We start from the raw sequence: 18,327 nt of genomic DNA on the forward strand, positions 1-18,327 counted from the left end.
GAAAGCAGGCACGACAATATTGAGGATTGTCCTCGCAATGGCAGGCCTCGTACTGCACACACTCCAGACAATGTGCAGAGAGTTAATGAAATGGTGACTGCTGACAGACACATCACAGTGAACAAATTGGCATGCTACATTTGGATAGGGGAAGGAAGTGTTTGCAGAATATTGAAAGCGTTGGCATTAAAAAAGGTTTATGCCATGTGGGTTTCCATGATGTTGACAGTGGCTCACAAAGAAACAAGAAAAATGGTATGCAGCAAACTTTTGGAACAGTATGAGAATGTTGGAGATGAATTTCTTGGAAGAATTGTGACAGGTGATGAAACATGGCTCCATCATTTCACAAGAGACGAAGAGGCAATCGATGGAGTGTCATCACGCAAATTCACCCAAGAAAAAAAATTCAAAACCACACCTTCTGCTGGAAAAGTTATGGCTACAGTGTTTTACAATTCCGAAGGACTCTTGCTTGTGGACATCATGCCAAGTGTATCCACCACACATTCTGATGCAAACCAATGTCGGCCCTGCAATGATCATAAATAACAACATTTCTTGTCTTCTCAAACCTTACGTCGGAAGAATATATATAAAAGGATATACCAAAATTATGGTCACTATGCAATCAAACCAACAACTGGAGGCACAATTCGCAATAATGCTAGGTTAGTTCTCAGACCTGTTGCGACCAAACATATAAATGACTTAAACAGTATGTATGTACATAAAACTAGAAAAAAGTAGTCAACCAAGCAACAAGCCCAGAATACTACAGCTGATGGCTGTGAACTACCAGGTAAACCTGCTGCAGGTTAAAAGCCCAGAATTATTTTTCCTTTTAAATATTAATAGACATAGATTATGGACTACAACAAGATAATCGTTGAGGCAACAAGTATCAGGTGTTGCTAACAACAGTAATACTTAGTCGCCAGACCTGCTGCAAACCAGGATACACAGCCATCAAAAATAAGGGAGTTTAAATATATACAGAACCAAGTTATTTTGCTGACATCGCTAATAATCAGTCGTCAGACCTGCTGCGACCCAAAATATACATACCATATTTACTCGAATCTAAGCCGCACCTGAAAAATGAGACTCGAAATCAAGAAAAAAACCTTTTCCCGAATATAAGCCGCAACTGAAATTTGAGACTTGAAATTCAAGGAGAGAGAAAAGTTTTAGGCCGCATCTCCAAATCGGAACAAAGTTGGTCTATTGTAATATGAGACACAATTTAGGTCGAATGAATGATCATACAGCTACAGTAGTTTGATTCGAGTCGGAAGTTTAGCAGTTAAGGTTTACCAGGTAGCCATTGCTATGCGTCAGGTGTCCCGTCCATATTTATACAGGTACCCTTCCTTTTTCACGTGCTTTGTCTGGTTTGAATTGATTGCTTGTTTTTCTTTGATCTGATAAGCGCCGTTTTCTTTGTTATAGGTATTTACGTCACTAAGCTGAAACTGTACTGTGTCATGGATTGTTTGTTGCAATCTAATAGTGCGTGTTTACGGCCTGTCGCCGCCCGCAGCATGGCATGCTTTCGTGCGCGCTACTGCCGCTCAAAATTAAAAAAAAAGACAGAAAGTGTCTCATTAGCGAAACAATGGCAACAGACTGCTATTTGTTGTTACTTACACTACTTCTATCTTTGATAATGATCAACAAGAACCAAATAATAGACTGCGTGTGATAGATGTTCTGAATGAAAGTTTAGCGAAAATTTTTCTCTGTTTCAAAATCTTTGCAGGTGCCTCTTTAGTTCATTACATTCTGCACAGAAATTAGAGTCATCTTATATTTAAAAATCTAGTCAATTGCCGTGCTTCATTTCTGACTGTATCACTATTAGGCATAAGAATAATACGAATATAAACATGATATGATATGTATATTCTTCCGCGTTTGCTGTTGTCTCACTCTAGTTGCACAGTTTATTAGGCAGACAGGATTTAAATGAGATAGCAGCAAACACGAAAAAATACATGGCAAAATGTTTATATTCGTATTATTCTTATGGTGAAGAAAATACTGTGTGAGATTCACAATTCATAGAAGTTCCTATTAGCAACCATGTCTTCTCACAGGTAGGAAGAAATTCAGAACGTAGAGTTGGCCATATCGACAAACATCCCAAACAGTCTTGCCAGTCGGATTTTCGTAATACATTGAAATGCCGCTACATTCGAAGATGAACAATACGGAATTTGTATTTACTTCGTTGGATGATGTACCAAAATGCAGTGGCCGAAACTCGAGGCGGAGGAAAAAAGCTCGTCTTCCACTTTTTTTTTTTCCTTTTTTTTTTTTTTTTTTTTTTTTTTTTTTTTTTTTTTTTTTTTTTTTTTTTTTACGGACACAGAGGTTTTGGCGACAGTATTTATCTTTGTGCCTACAAAGCATGCCTGTGCAGCGCTACATATATTTGACGGCAGAAGTTAGTTGTGGTGGCACTCACCAACATTTTTCAGAACTTCCACTTGCTTTGCACTTGATTCCAAGCCACAGGCAGTTTTTTGGATTACAAAAACCCGGAAAAAAGTTAGGCTTAGATTTGAGTAAATATGGTACACAAAAGGAGCTTAAACTGCAACATAAATATATCTATTAAAAAAAATTAAACTATGTTATCAACCAAGTTACAAGCACAGGGTACAACTGCTAGAGACTGTAAAACATTTGGTAATAACAGAATTTTAACTGTATGTTGGTTGAACACTCAACAGCACTCTGTCTAAAGGTTCTTCTTGTGGCTAGCTGTTAAACAAACTGTGATTTAACATGCGTCATGGTGATACAGGCAAATGCGACAAATTATTTTAAATTAAACCTTTAACTGATGAGATGGTATTAAAATGTCTGGTATACATTATGCCACAAGGACCCATTTACATTGGATTACAAAATTAACTGCTTTAAGGATAGTGCACAAACTACGGACTACACAAAGGGGCCTGATCTGCCAAGACCTTTCATTGTTCATAATGTGATCAGAAAGGCAATTCTTATTCTGCTCCTATGGACCTTCAGGATGCTGGATCAATCAAGAGACAAGAATGTTTCCTTTCCAAGAAATAAAATCAGGACTACTGCTTGTAAATCGTAAATAAATGTAAGCTCATGTTATAAAGCTTTCCAAATCTGCATACGACTCAATTTTTCCCCAGAAGTTATATGTTTTGGATCCTGAGCTATAACAGGAGCCTACATTGAAAAATCTGACTTTTCACTGTTTTTTCAGCTCAAGTAACTCTTGTGAAGTTTACAGTATGGTAAAAGCATTTCCAGTAATAAAAATTTACTTTCTAATTTAAATTGATGCATAAAACTTCACTGTGTAATTAGTATCTACTTCCAGAAGCAAATTTTTAAAATAATTTGAAGAATTGGTCAAGGATACATGCACACTACTTTAAAGAAAGTTATATGCTTATTTACACAAAAGTGCTCCTTAATGGTGAACGTAGCTTGTCTTTAGTACATTGCTCATTTTTTGGGGATCTTTATTAAACAATTTTCTGCTCAATTTTGTAGCGCTGTAATTTACAAGGTGCAACTTTGCACTCCCTAAACTGGCTGCTTGTGTCTTTGTGTCACATTTTTCAAACAACTTTCATGCTCCTCTAAGAGCACATTGCTCTTGTGAGCAAGGAGAAGGGAATTTGTGCTTTTTGTTTGGAAAATTTGTGCTTTTTGTTTGGAAACATGTAACAACATTGAGGTACACTACTCTCATTTGTACTTCAATTGCACTGGATTGTCTTGAAAATACAGCAGTAGCTGGAACATGATCGGTGCCTGCCCTGCTTTCCTCAGTCTGCCCTAACCTTTGTCTTCTATACTCTTCAAGCATGATATCCAGAGGAATAATGCCACTGTTTGCCCTTTAAGTGAGTTTGTGTTCACTCTACTCTTCTGATTCTATCACAAAAGGTCGTATTTGAAAATGAAAGTACTTTGGAATTGCATACTAAAGTATTTTCAACTTAAATATCAATAAAAACATCAAGCATTGCCTTCCCAATATTATTCACCGAAATCTATAAAATTTAATTCTGCGCATAGCCAACACAGAGTTGTCTGCAACATCTTCTGAAAAATCAATATCACTATCTTTGGAATCATGAGACAACAGGCAATTTTATCTCCAGTTATACCTCCGGCTCGTCGTGCTATACCTGTGCACCCAACCCATCTAGCAGTCAATAAAAACATCCTGACATGAGTATCTAGTTAGAAGCCCAGACTCTCAGACAAAAATAAGAACCCACACAGGAATAAATGGAATCATCAATAAAGCATATCCATAAAATTATGAGAGTCAAACTTTCAGGCAGGCCATCAGCATCCTTATTCTTACAAGCACTAGCATCAAAGTGTTAAAATCCTTGTCTCTTATTGTCACTTGCCCCACTTCTTGTGCTACTGGTAAACATGCAACTTCATTCTATCTTACTAGATCATACTCCCAAGCATCTTTGAAATAATGACACACTATGTTATATGTTTTATGGTTTATGCATATCTACATAAAATGAAAATGACTGAGGTTACCATAATGTGACAATGAAAATAAATAAATAAATCAGGAACTGCTTCCGTGTTGCTGAAAGAAGTGAACACAACATGTAGTATCTCATCTGATCAGTGAGCATCCTTCACCAAACCTACATTGAAGAGCCAAAGAAACTGGTATACCTGACTAATATCTTGTAGGGCCACCCGTGAGCATGCAAAAGTGCCGCAACACAACATGGCATGGACTCAACTAATGTCTGAAGTAGTGCTGCAGGCAACTGACACCATGAATCCTGCAGGGCTGTCCATAAATCTGTAATAGTATGAGGGGATGGAGATCTCTTCTGAACAGCACGCTGCAAGGCACCCCAAATATGCTCAATAATGTTTGTGTCTGGAGAGTTTGGTGGCAATCAGAAGTGTTTAAACTTAAAAGAGTGTTCCTGGAGCCACTCTGTAGCTATTATGTATATGTGCAGTGTTGCATTGTCCTGCTGGAATTGCCCAAGTCTGTCAGAATGCACAATGGACAATGGATGTGAACGGATGCAGGTGATCAGAGAGGATGCTTACATACATGTCACCTGCCAATGTCATATCTAAATGTATCAGGGGTTCCTTATCACTCCAACTGCAAACGAACCACACCATTACAGAGCCTCCACCAGCTTGAATGGTCCCCTGCTGACATGCAGGATCCATGGATTCATGAGGTGGTCTCCATAACCGTAAACATCCATCTGCTCGATACAATTTGAAATGAGACTCGTCCGACCAAGCAACATGTTTCCAGTCATCAACAGTCCAATGTCTGTGTTGACAGGCTCATGTGATGCATAAAACTTTGTGTTGTGCAGTCATCAAGGGAACCCAAGTGAGCCTTCAACTCCGAAACCCCATATCAATGATGTTTCGTTGAATGGTTTTCATGCTGACCCTTGTTGATGACTCAAAACTAAAATCTGCAGCAATTTGTAGAAGGGCTGCACTTCTGCACGATTCTCTTCAGTTGTCGTTGGTACTGTTCTTGCAGGAGCTTTTGCGGCTGTAGTGATGTCTGAGATTTGATGTTTTACAGGATTCCTGATATTCATGCTCCACTCATGAAATGGTATCGAAAAATCCCCACTTCATCGCTACCTCGGCGATGCTGCGACCCATCGCTCATGAGCCGACTATGACACCATGTTCAAACTTGCTTACATCTTGATAACCTATTTTAGCAGCAGTAACCAATCCAACAACAGTGCCAGACACTTGTCTTATATAAGTGTTGCCAACCGCAGTGCCATATTCTGCCTGTTCACATATATCTGTATTTGAATACGCATGCCTATAACAGTTTCTTTGGCACTTCAGTGTATAAATGACTAGCATAAAGACCAACCTGCAAGATTCGTTTGTACAACGATCCTCGTACTATTCGGATTCAAGAGACTATAGTAAATATGAATGACAGCAGAAATTAAACCTGAAAGCAATGGCTAGTGACATTCTTCAGCTGTCATCTGGAGACATCACAAGAGGGCTGTGTAACTGGTGACGATCTAAGTAGTAGTTTCTGTTCTCTTCAGAATTGAAGGACTGACATCAGCACAGCCACTGGGTGCAGAACCACTGTGTATAAGTTCCTGAAATGCAATGGTATGAAGAAATGTGAGTAGTTTGTGGCCAGCATGAATTGTGTGGGACGGAGCCAAGCATGTGATACAAATTTAACAAAACGCTGAAGATGCTTTTGCATATTAGATGAAGATGACTTAAACATATATAAGGCAGTAATAAAGCTCAGCAAGTTTTCTGTAGATGAAATTGTGTTTTTTATTTCTGTCAAGTACTACTAATGTAATATCTGTTGCAAAAGATGGACGTTTACCACAGCTTATGCTGGGAAATTAGTAGCTTATCAGTATCTGGAATCATTAACAGTAGGAAAGCGGCAACAACGTGTACAATTATTAAAAAAAAACAAAAAAAAAAAAAAAAAAAGGAAAAATTCTGGAGAAGATGTGGACAGACAGACTGACACAATCATCATCTCAGTTTTAAAAACAAAAACAGGATAACCATAAGAACTGGAAATTATTGTTAGATTGTACATTCTTTTTATGCAGCAAAAGAAAACCAAGAAATTTTGGCAGTTATGTCAAACTTCAGATCTTCTGAATATAAACAAAATAAGAGTAATGTTATGAGCTTTTGGCTCATTAGGGAGAGCCACTGTTTGCCATGTATTGATGATTATTTTTATGGATGATAAATAAATCTGTTTAAAAGATGTAAGATGAAATTATTAGTTACTACTTTTTGATGAATAACAAATGCAATTGTGCATCTCTTAACAACTTCAACACTTCTATGCAACGGTGACCTAAAGCAAACCCACCAGGAAAATTCTAATGTATTGATTTAACAAATTTTACAAATTTCTTAAGTGCAACAACAAAAATAATCAATTATTGATAGTAAAATGTAAATGGACAGATAAAAAATCTATTCTCCAAGCAACAGCAGGGGAACATACACATAAAAGGATTTAACTTTCACACGCTTTCTGAGCTAGTCTCTTCTCCTCCTGGTGGCAGAGTTGAAGGAGAAGGAAAAGGGGTGCAGGGAAAGAACTCTAAAAGCTTAGGGAAAGGAGTACAGTTAAGGAAAGCCAAAGCCACCCAGAACTCTAGGTTGGGGGAGACCTACCGGATGGGATGAGAAGGAAAGACTGATTGTTGGGGACTGCACCACATGACATTTGAAAACCTGAGAGCTTAAGGTGGAAGACCGGGTAATATGCAAGACAGAGATAATTACTAAAACACAATGCGCGAGTTAAGAGTGAAAAGCTAGGTGCACTTTATGTAACAGAGGTAGGAGGAGGGACAGCAAAAAATACACAAGTCAAGAAATGAAAGATGTAGAAAACTGAAATGGAGTGAAGACAGGAGTAGTTACTGTGAATAAAAACTTAGACAGGAGGAATTAAAATAAATTAAGGCCAGGTAGGTGGCGAGAACCAAGAACATGTTGTAGTACCAGTTCCGATAAACTGGTGTCTGAGGGAAGAATCCATAAGGTGCATTTGGTGAAACAGGCACTGAGGTGACGATTGTCATGTTATACAGCATGCTCCGCAACAGGATTTTGTGTGTTTCCTGTTTACACCCTCTGTTGATGACCATTAAGCTTGACTGTTGACGGGGTGGTAGTCATGCTGATGTAAAAGGCTGAACAGTGTTTACATAACAGCTGGTATATGACGTGTCATTTCACAGGTGGCTATCCCTTTGATAGTACGGTACAGTATTGCCAGTTGTCAGGGATAGGTGGTGTTTGATAGGAGAGCACACAGGGAAAGTCTCGTACTGGGAATGGTCACAGGGGTAGGAGCCATATGGTGGAGAGATGAGTACAGGAGGAGGATAGGGTCTGACAAGGATATTATGGAGATTGAGAGGGCAGTGAAAAGCTATTCCAGGTGTGGTGGGCAAAATCTCATTTCAGGGCATGATTTTAGCAAGTCATGGCCTTGTCGAAGTAGCTGATTAATACATTCCAGACCAAGATAATGGCGAGTGACCAGTGGTACCAGGATTGAATGTGACAACCTGGACCAGGCTTGTGACGTCGCAAGTTATTACGGGATAGCATTTACTGCAGTAAGATAAGTAAATGTGGAGCCGGTGGCTGTGAGGAAGCTGCAGGAAGACACCTCAGCTATGAATCACCCCGCAGCTGAAACAATGTGACCGTGCGAACTGGCTACCATCTCACCTAGTACAAGCATATATTCATACCCCTTATGAATCTAAAGAAATCACAGTAAATATTAACCAATTTTTTTCAAACTTGGTATACTACTTTCTGTTATTCAGTAGAAGATCTCATAAAAATTACAGCTTGTTTTGGAGATTGAGAAAATTACCTAAAAAACATAACATAATATATGTTAGCCTCCCATAATTATGTGAACCTATTTTAATACATTTACTAGCTCCCAACTACAGAAATCTATTTTGTTTTCATTTGATGTGAGAAGCATAAAAAAGAGGAATCAGCAAAATCACTAAACAAACATGGCTTACGCGAAGACTACCCTTAATATGCTGAAAAAATTAGTTGTTTAAAGCTGGCGGCAGGCAGCTTGCGCAGGCAGCAACCTGGCAGCTTGGGTGTGCCAGAAAAATTTTTCAGGTAGCATCTGTCTGCTTGTTGCTACTTTTGATACAGCTAACAGCCACACCTCAAGTAGCCAGAAGTGGGAGAAGGTACTGCCCATACACAGCTCTCAACTGTGCATGAGCCCGCAGGCAACTGCTCTAACAAACTTAATGTAAACAATAGTTATGACACACTCATCGGCAGCAGTTTATTGGTGTGAAGTATTCCATAGTCTTTGTCCTAAAGCCTTTGACACATTTTGCTGTTTATCAGTTCTTACCAGTCAAAATTACAAAAATTTAAAGTCTAAAACAATGAAAATTTCCTGGAATTCTAAAAAATTCCTCGGTTTTCACCCTGGTGAATAAATTCTCGGGTTTTTCCTGGATTTCCTGCTGTGTACACACCCTGCTCAAATAAGAGTTCCCCCTTGCCACCACCTCCTCTTCATTTCTTGTAGTCACTACGAAGACTTTACAATGATTCTGTGGAATTAACGTCACCAAGAAAAAAAGGATACAGTGAAGAAGTAGAATCTCAAGACTCAGGAGTATCACACTGAATGTTTTCTAATAATATACCAAATTTGATCACAACATCCCCCCCTGTTACTTTCGTAACAGTAGGAATCAAATAATCCCTAATCATCTTTAGATCAAAGTCCGCATTTATTACACTTGTAAAATATCTCTGATAACTTGTATCATACAAAGTACTGCCCAGTATTATTTATGACAACACAAGATAGTGAAGACTTAAAAGGAGAACAGGTCTGACAATTACGAAAATGACTTGGAAAACGTGTAATGAGAAATTAGTAATAATTATGAGCTATTGTGATGGAGACTGAGTAAATTTCAAGCAAAAGTTGAAACTTTCCACAAATGTACAAAGTGACCAGGACATAAAACATTTTATTTCGATAACAACTAGCATACGATAGCGAAGCTAAGCTCCCCACTGCATACTTTCTCACACATCTTCACGGGAGAGCCTTGATAAAGTTAGGACTGGAACAGATGTGATGACAAGCTGAAGAACAGGAAGGAAGGAATGAAGATTAAGAGTTTAATGTGATGTTAATAGCGAGGTTATTACAAAAGGAACACAAGCTCAGATTAAAAAAGAATGGGAAGGAAATTGGGCATATTCTTTTCAAAGAGACCACCCTGGCATTTTCCTGCAACAATATATGGAAATGACATAAAACCTAAATATCTGGATGGTCAGAGGGGAACTTTAACTATTGTCCCCCTTCCCCTCCCGAACTTAGTGTGCTAACCACTATGCTACCTCACTTGTTTGAAGAACAAAGCTGATGTCCACATGGCTCAGCAGGGTTATCACTGTCTGAAGTAAATGTCCACTGTCTAACCCAATCTGGTACAAAGTTTTAAGATGTCACAAGCTTCTGAAGCAGTATATGTATTAATACAATAAAATGTTATCTCTCAAGTCACCATTAGAAACAAAACTGTACAATGATTTGTTGATCTCAAACCTCATAAATTGTCCTGAAGAATTACCTGAACATAGTAGTCGTCCTCATCGTTACTTCTGCCAGCAAGGAGCTGTGCATCCGCTTTTGTTGTTTCCAGTAATGTGTGTCTTGATTCCAGTTCCTAAGAATGAAAAGTAATCATTAAAACAATTGAGAATACCATAAACATTATTCTGAGAGAATCATTGCAAGTCAAAGAGTTGGTTCCACACTCACATTTGAGGTAATACTTTACTAAAGCGTAAAACTATGGCTAATACAAAAAAATAAAACTGTCTTCATTACCAGGAAATCAACATTACAGATAAAATGAAAAAACGAGTGAAGTTTTTGTGAGTACTTTGTAAGTACAAGTAATTGGATATCACACTCATAGTGTTAGTGATATTAGTTGGATAGGCATTTGCATATTCCATGGATCATAATTATGACCTCTTTTGTGATACTGAACAATTTGGTTCTACAATAAAAAAAGGACAGCTGTCATCAATCCAAAGATTGTTTTGACCACCACAGAGCTTTACTAAGTATGGTCCTGTTCGCAGTGATAAGCTGTTGCCTTTCTCTGAAATTTGAACTGATTTATCCTGCCAATCATAGAGGGTTTTACAGTTTTACACAGATTCCAAACCACAGTGCAACTTTGTATTTTTCACATCAAGAAACATTGGCAGAGGTGAAATAAGTGATAAGTGACACAGAAATCCTAGGATTGGCTGGGGATCAAACATGAGAGCTTTAGATTTGTAGTCTGCCACCTTATTTGCCAACTTATTCACCAAGCCACACAGTCTTATAATAACGGTACACATTTTCAGAGGAAAAAAATACACCTACTACATCTACATCCATACTCCACAAGCCACCTGACGGTGTGTGGCGGAGGGTACTTCGAGTACCTCTATCGGTTCTCCCTTCTATTCCAGTCTCGTTACAACAGACACACAGACAATTTATATGATTTTTTATGGAGTTTTTACATGCACATAGAATATAGTTAACTATAATGTTTAATCACTTATTGCTGTATGGGTAATTATATAACTCTGCATACTTGGTCAAGAATAAATCCGACATCCATTTATGGGTAACATTAAATACATAATCATGAAATATACTTCTCAATTTGAAATAAACTTAAAGACTTGACAACCATATCTCAAGAACTTCTTTCTTCCCACTCACTCCAAATTCTTTCCAGTACTTTAACAGGTTAGATTTAATTTCCTTAGTGTCAAGAACCAAGGACCTTGCCGTTGGTGGGGAGGCTTGCGTATCTCAGCGATACAGATAGCTGTACCGTAGGTGCAACCACAGCGGAGGGGTATCTGTTGAGAGGCCAGACAAACGTGTGGTTCCTGAAGAGGGGCAGCAACCTTTTCAGTAGTTGCAAGGGCAACAGTCTCGATGATTGACTGATCTGGCCTTGTAACAATAACCAAAACGGCATGGCTGTGCAGGCACTGTGAACGGCTGAAAGCAAGGGGAAACTACGGCTGAAAGCAAGGGGAAACTACGGACGTAATTTTTCCCGAGGGCATGCAGCTTCACTGTATGGTTAAATGGTGGTGGTGTCCTCTTGGGTAACATATTCCGGAGGTAAAATAGTCCCCCATTCGGGTCTCCGGGCGGGGACTACTCAAGAGTAGGTTGTTATCAGGAGAAAGAAAACTGGTGTTCTACGGATCGGAGCGTGGAATGTCAGATCCCTTAAACAGACAGGTAGGTTAGAAAATTTAAAAAGGGAAATGGATAGGTTTAATTTATATATAGTGGGAATTAGTGAAGTTCGATGGGAGGAGGAACAAGACTTCTGGTCAGGTGACTACAGGGTTATAAACACAAAATCAAATAGGGGTAATGCAGGGGTAGGTTTAATAATGAATAGGAAAATAGGAATGCAGGTAAGCTACTACAAACAGCATAGTGAACGCATTATTGTGGCCAAGATAGATACAAAGCCCACACCTACTACAGTAGTACAAGTTTATATGCCAACTAGCTCTGCAGATGATGAAGAAATCGATGAAATGTATGATGAGATAAAAGAAATTATTCAGATAGTGAAGGGTTACGAAAATTTAATAGTCATGAGTGACTGGAATTTGGTAGTAGGAAAAGGGAGAGAAGGAAACGTAGTAAGTGAATATGGATTGGGGCTAAGAAATGAAAGAGGAAGCCGCCTGGTAGAATTTTGCACAGAGCTAACACTTGGTTCAAGAATCATAAAAGAAGGCTGTATACATGGAAGAAGCCTGGAGATACTGACAGGTTTCAGATAGATTATATAATGGTAAGACAGAGATTTAGGAACCAGGTTTTAAATTGTAAGACATTTCCAGGGGCAGATGTGGACTCTGACCACAATCTATTGGTTAAGACCTGTAGATTAAAACTGAAGAAACTGCAAAAAGGTGGGAATTTAAGGAGATGGGACCTGGATAAACTGAAACAACCAGAGGTCGTACAGAGTTTCAGGGAGAGCATAAGGAACCAATTGACAGGAATGGGGAAAAGAAATACAGTAGAAGAAGAATGGGTAGCTTTGAGGGATGAAATAGTGAAGGCAGCAGAGGATCAATTAGGTAAAGAGACAAGGGCTAGTAGAAATTCTTGGGTAACTGAAGAAATATTGAATTTAATTGATGAAAGGAGAAAATATAAAAATGCAGTAAAAAAAAGTCAGGCAAAAAGGAATACAAACGTCTCAAAAATGTTATCGACAGGAAGTGCAAAATGGCTAAGCAGAGATGGCTAGAGGACAAATGTAAGGATGTAGAGGCTTATCTTACTAGGGGTAAGATAGATACTGCATATAGGAAAATTAAAGAGACCTTTGGAGAAAAGAGAACGACTTGTATGAATTTCAAGAGCTCAGATGGAAACCCAGTTCTAAGCAAAGAAGGGAAAGCAGGAAGGTGGAAGGAGTACATAGAGGGTCTATACAAGGGCGATGTACTTGAGGACAATATTATGGAAATGGAAGAGGATGTAGATGAAGATGAAAGGGGAGATACGATACTGCGTGAAGAGTTTGACAGAGCACTGAAAGACCCAAGTTGAAACAAGGCCCCCGGAGTAGACAACATTCCATTGGAAGTACTGACGGCCTTGAGAGAGCCAGTCCTGACAAAACTCTACCATCTGGTGAGCAAGATGTATAAGACAGGCGAAATACCCTCAGACTTCAAGAAGAATATAATAATTCCAATCCCAAGGAAGCAGGTGTTGACAGATGTGAAAATTACCGAACTATCAGTTTAACAAGTCACAGCTGCAAAATACTAACGCGAATTCTTTACAGACGAATGGAGAAACTAGAAGTCGACCTTGGGGAAGATCAGTTTTGTTTCCGAAGAAATATTGGAACATGTGAGGCAATAAACTGACCCTACGACTTATCTTAGAAGCTAGATTAAGGAAGGGCAAACCTACGTTTCTAGCATTTGTAGACTTAGAGAAAGCTTTTGACAATGTTGACTGGAATACTCTCTTTCAAGTTCTGAAGGTGGCAGGGGTAAAGTACAGGGAGCGAAAGGCTATTTACAATTTGTACAGAAACCAGATGGCAGTTATAAGAGTCGAGGGACATGAAAGGGAAGCAGTGATTGGGAAGGGAGTGAGACCGGGTTGTAGTCTTTCCCCGATGTTATTCAATCTGTATATTGAGCAAGCAGTGAAGGAAACAAAAAAAAAAAAAAAAAAACAAAAAAAAAAAAAAAACAAATTCGTAGTAGGTATTAAAATCCATGGAGAAGAAATAAAAACTTTTGAGGTTCGCCGATGACATTGTAATTCTGTCAGAGACAGCAAAGGACTTGGAAAAGCAGTTGAACGGAATGGATAGGGACTTGAAAGGAGGATATAAGCGGAACATCAACGAAAGCAAAATGAGGATAATGGAATGTAGTCGAATTAAGTTGGGTGATGCTGAGGGAATTAGATTAGGAAATGAGACACTTAAAGTAATAAAGGAGTTTTGATATTTGGGGAGAAAAATAACTGATGATGGTCGAAGTAGAGACGATATAAAATGTAGACTGGCAATGGCAAGGAAAGCGTTTCCGAAGAAGAGAAATTTGTTAACATCGAGTATAGATTTAAGTGTCAGAAAGTCATTTCTGAAAGAAGAGAATAGAAGCTTTCGAAATGTGGTGCTACAGAAGAATGCTGAAGATTAGATGGATAGATCACATAACTAATGAGGAAGTGTTGAATAGAGTCGGGGAGAAGAGAAGTTTGTGGCACAACTTGACTAGAAGAAGGGATCGGTTGGTAGGACATGTTCTGAGGCATCAAGGGATCGCCAATTTAGTATTGGAGGGCAGGATGGAGGGTAAAAATCGTAGAGGGAGATGAAGTAGCTTGCACAGGATAGAGTAGCATGGAGAGCTGCATCAAACCAGTCTCAGGACTGAAGACCACAACAGCAACAGTGTCAAGACATTGCTGAAGACGTGTGTATTACATTCATGGCTGGCCAGTATCGCATACCAAGTGGTTACCACAATTCTGCTGGGTAAGTGACCATTATCTTTAATTTTGTGTGTGGTGCACAGAAGCAGAACAGACACATGGCTAGGGAAAACAAATCACTTTCAGTTTCTTGTAGGTACAAAGTATGGAACAGTCATCACAAATGAGTAGGAATACAGGGAAGAAAGAATGGAGTCGTAAAGAATGTTGATGCAGGAGTATTCACATTACGTTCTGCTCCAGTCTCTCTATTTGTGCCTCCTGAAATTGCACATTTAGATGAAAAAACAGATTAAGGAGTCTGCAGGTGAAATAAATGTTTGGTACCCAAGTAGTTTACCAGCATTGGTGATGGTTGTTCTTACAAAAGATGCCAACAACAATACAAGACCAGCACTAAATAACATGAGAACAGCAATTGTGGTGGCACTGTACACAGTAGCTCTTTGTTGTTAAGGGCATCCAAAATACAAGTGGCCCAAAAAGCATTTCTGACATTTGAAAACACAATTCCGATAGCAAATAAATAATTAGAGATGAGTTCAAATACAGAAAACACTGCGCAAATGAAATACATGCTGAAGAAAAGTCTAATAAAATCTCAATGCTAGTTAGCTGTGCTGAATCTGAATTATAAATGTTTGCAAGGCCAGTTTTCTTTTGGCTGCCTTGTAAAACCCTAGAATTCATCAGAGAAACTACAAGCACTGATCAGAAATGAAGCAAATTATACTTGTGAATTTTCAGTGACTGAAGATAAAACAGTCACATAAAATGAGAAGGCATAGAAATTTCAGCTGTCTATAGAAGGTTTTCATAGTCTTGCGGAAAAATTATGGTCTTACTGAGTTGTCACAGGATATGTCGCAAAATAATCACTATGGCTCAAGAATTCAGGTATTAAGCTTTTGGTTGGTTGTTGGTTTTGGGGGAGGGGCCAAACAGCGAGATCATTGGTCCCACTGGATTAGGGAACCATCCCAGCATTTAGGGAAATCACAGAAAACCTAAATCAGGTTGGCCAGAAGCGGGTTTGAAACATCATCCTCTTGAATGAGAGTCCACTGTGCTCAACACTGCGCTACCTAGCTCGGTACATGAAGCTTTTGTTGGTTGGAAAAATTTATGTTACAGACAAATTTGCAAGAGAAAGCATTATGACACAAAGAAAGAAAACATATGAAATTCTAAAAAGACACAAGCATTATGATGGTTGGTAGTGAAATGAAAGAACATTAATAAGAAAAAAATAGTCAAGATGTGAGTGCATGAGCGCATTACGCCATGAAATTAATTAGACAAATACAATCTTATAACCCTTGGGCTATGACCTCTACAAGGAAAATTGAGCTTTTTAGTTTGTGAAGTGTGATACTTTGAAACAACATGAAAGCAGTATATCAGTTTGACGTTTATCTTAACATATTAGTTCTGCTTCTGGATACATCGGTTACAAAGCAAAGTACCCTGTCACATGGAGATAATCAGGCACTATGCTACCTTACAGTCACCCAATGGAAAATGGGATATTTCCCGATATACCGACACACACACACAACTAATGCCAATTCACAAAAGTGAGCAGGAGGCATTTTGTTGGCTGTCACCGTTCAATCCAGCCACCAACTACCCAGCAGAAAGCCGGAGGTTGCCACCCTGCCAAAGCACCTACAACTCAACCACAACACATCATGTCACACTTGCAGCAGCCACTGGTGGCACCACATCTGCCAAATACAGCACTGCTACCACTGGCCTTAGCTCACCTCCTTGAGCCGTATGACATCATCACGATTTCCTGACAGTCGTCTTCTGGATTGCTTCATAGGATGCTGCACAGTCGCTCACCGTTCAATCGACAGCAGGGTGTCACAGCTAAGGCACTCTAAGCCAGGAGCCAACCAGGTCCTACAATCAGTGTCCCATTTGCCACAGCACGGTGTACACCAGAGTTGGAGCTTACAGCCTCCCATATCACTTGCAAACCACCGTTCCTCCACAAATGCACTTATGGAAATTTCTGGTTAAATCAGTGCTAGCCTAATAGGATGGACAGTATACATAACTCTGTGGCTCAGTTAGCATATTCATGCAGTTCTTACATTAAGGAAACTGTCACTGTGTTTCGTGTCAATCCTTATCAGATAAAGACAATCTTCTAGTTGTATTACTCTGGAAGTTGCTATCTTTTGTGCTTCCTTAAGGTACTGTGCAGTAAAGTTCTATTGTTCTTTTGAGTGCCTGGACACATCTAGTCCTGTAGTGTGCACATCTCACAACTGGATTCAACATTTCTCAGTTTTCTTAATGGCTCATAGTAGGCTTCAAAAGTTGACTGCCCTCCTCATTCCATAAAATTCATATGCAAAATTCCTTTAATGTTACAAAGAAATGGTAGCCATAACATTATAGCTGCCAGAATATGGCACACTGTTTTGGTCTGTTGTGCAAAGCAGAATGACTGCACACCACTGATTGCTGTTCTTTATTGGTATCAGCCCAAAATCCCATGTCTTATAACTGTTGGTTATTCTCCCTTTGGTAGACCATCTTTCATATCCTAGTGCAAAATATCCAGTACTCTAATCAGTTGAGTTTTGTGGTTCTCGGAAAAAAAACTTTAGAATCCCAGGAACACAGAATATGATATGATACTGGAAAGTCCTGAGCAGTATTCAAATAATGGAAGCTGTGAAGGCAACATTTCATCATATAGTTAAAAGCATTTAGTAGCTCTCAGACACAAACGAGAAAACTATCTCTGCCTTCTCCCACGCACAAATGGCTATGGAATGTAGTGTATCTATTGATTGCACAATACCTCAACTATGCCCTGTGCAGTGAGTTATTGCCTTTACCCCTTGCATTACTTGAACACAGAACTTATTGTTATATTCTAGTTGTTTAATCTCAATCTTATCAAAAAGAATCACAATCTTATGGGGGGGGAGTCAGACATGAGAAATCTGCAGGAAGTTTTCCTATAGCTGAGATATTGCAAAACACTGGCTTTCAAGAATTTTATCATCAGTTTCCTGAACCAATTAGTTGCTGACTACAGATGGACATCCATCATCAGGAACATTCATCTTTGCTTTTTAAAGAAATAGCATCGATGACAAAGATTTTCACTCATGACAATTAGTCTGCATACAGCACAAATTTCAAAAAATGTCAACAATTACAAAAATTTTGTCAGTAAAATCCTGTTACAGGATTTCACATTTTGAAGGATTTTCAATTCCTTTCAAGATGGACTGTGGCTCTCTCACTGCTGCAGCTCTAAGTGCACTGACCTGTGTGTGGCTGTTCCCTTACAGCTATTACATCTCATGTATGTATAAACTAAGGTTTTTCCCCCACATGTCCATATGATTTCCATATTCTATAAAAGAAGGCACACAGGCAAATAACATGTAATTTTGTTTTCTTGTGGAACAAACAAATTTAGGAAACCAACTGCTCAAATCAGTGGACAACTCATACCTTTCACAACAAATGGTATTTAAGTATGTTATTTCATTCAATATAGAGGACAATATATTTCAGACTTTAATTGTACTTTATCAGACTAGACACCAGGCTGAAATATAACATTTCTTTCATGTTCCTTTTTTCTAGATCTGATGACTGATGATTGACTTAAATTGGTGATTTGAAACTGT

At 38.8% G+C, this 18,327-nt stretch overlaps 1 protein-coding gene across 2 annotated transcripts in view; it reads right to left on the reverse strand.

The window, feature by feature from the left end:
• Positions 1-18,327, reverse strand: part of LOC126277916 (NEDD8 ultimate buster 1-like) — a 109,943-nt gene that overhangs the window by 63,299 nt on the left and 28,317 nt on the right. For both annotated transcript variants that reach the window (XM_049977488.1, XM_049977495.1), the window contains exon 4: positions 10,212-10,307. In XM_049977488.1, the coding sequence (XP_049833445.1) occupies positions 10,212-10,307 (96 nt within the window). The remainder of the gene's footprint in view (positions 1-10,211; positions 10,308-18,327) is intronic.

The sequence above is a fragment of the Schistocerca gregaria genome, chromosome 1, assembly GCF_023897955.1.
Source record: "Schistocerca gregaria isolate iqSchGreg1 chromosome 1, iqSchGreg1.2, whole genome shotgun sequence".
Lineage (NCBI taxonomy): Eukaryota > Metazoa > Arthropoda > Insecta > Orthoptera > Acrididae > Schistocerca > Schistocerca gregaria.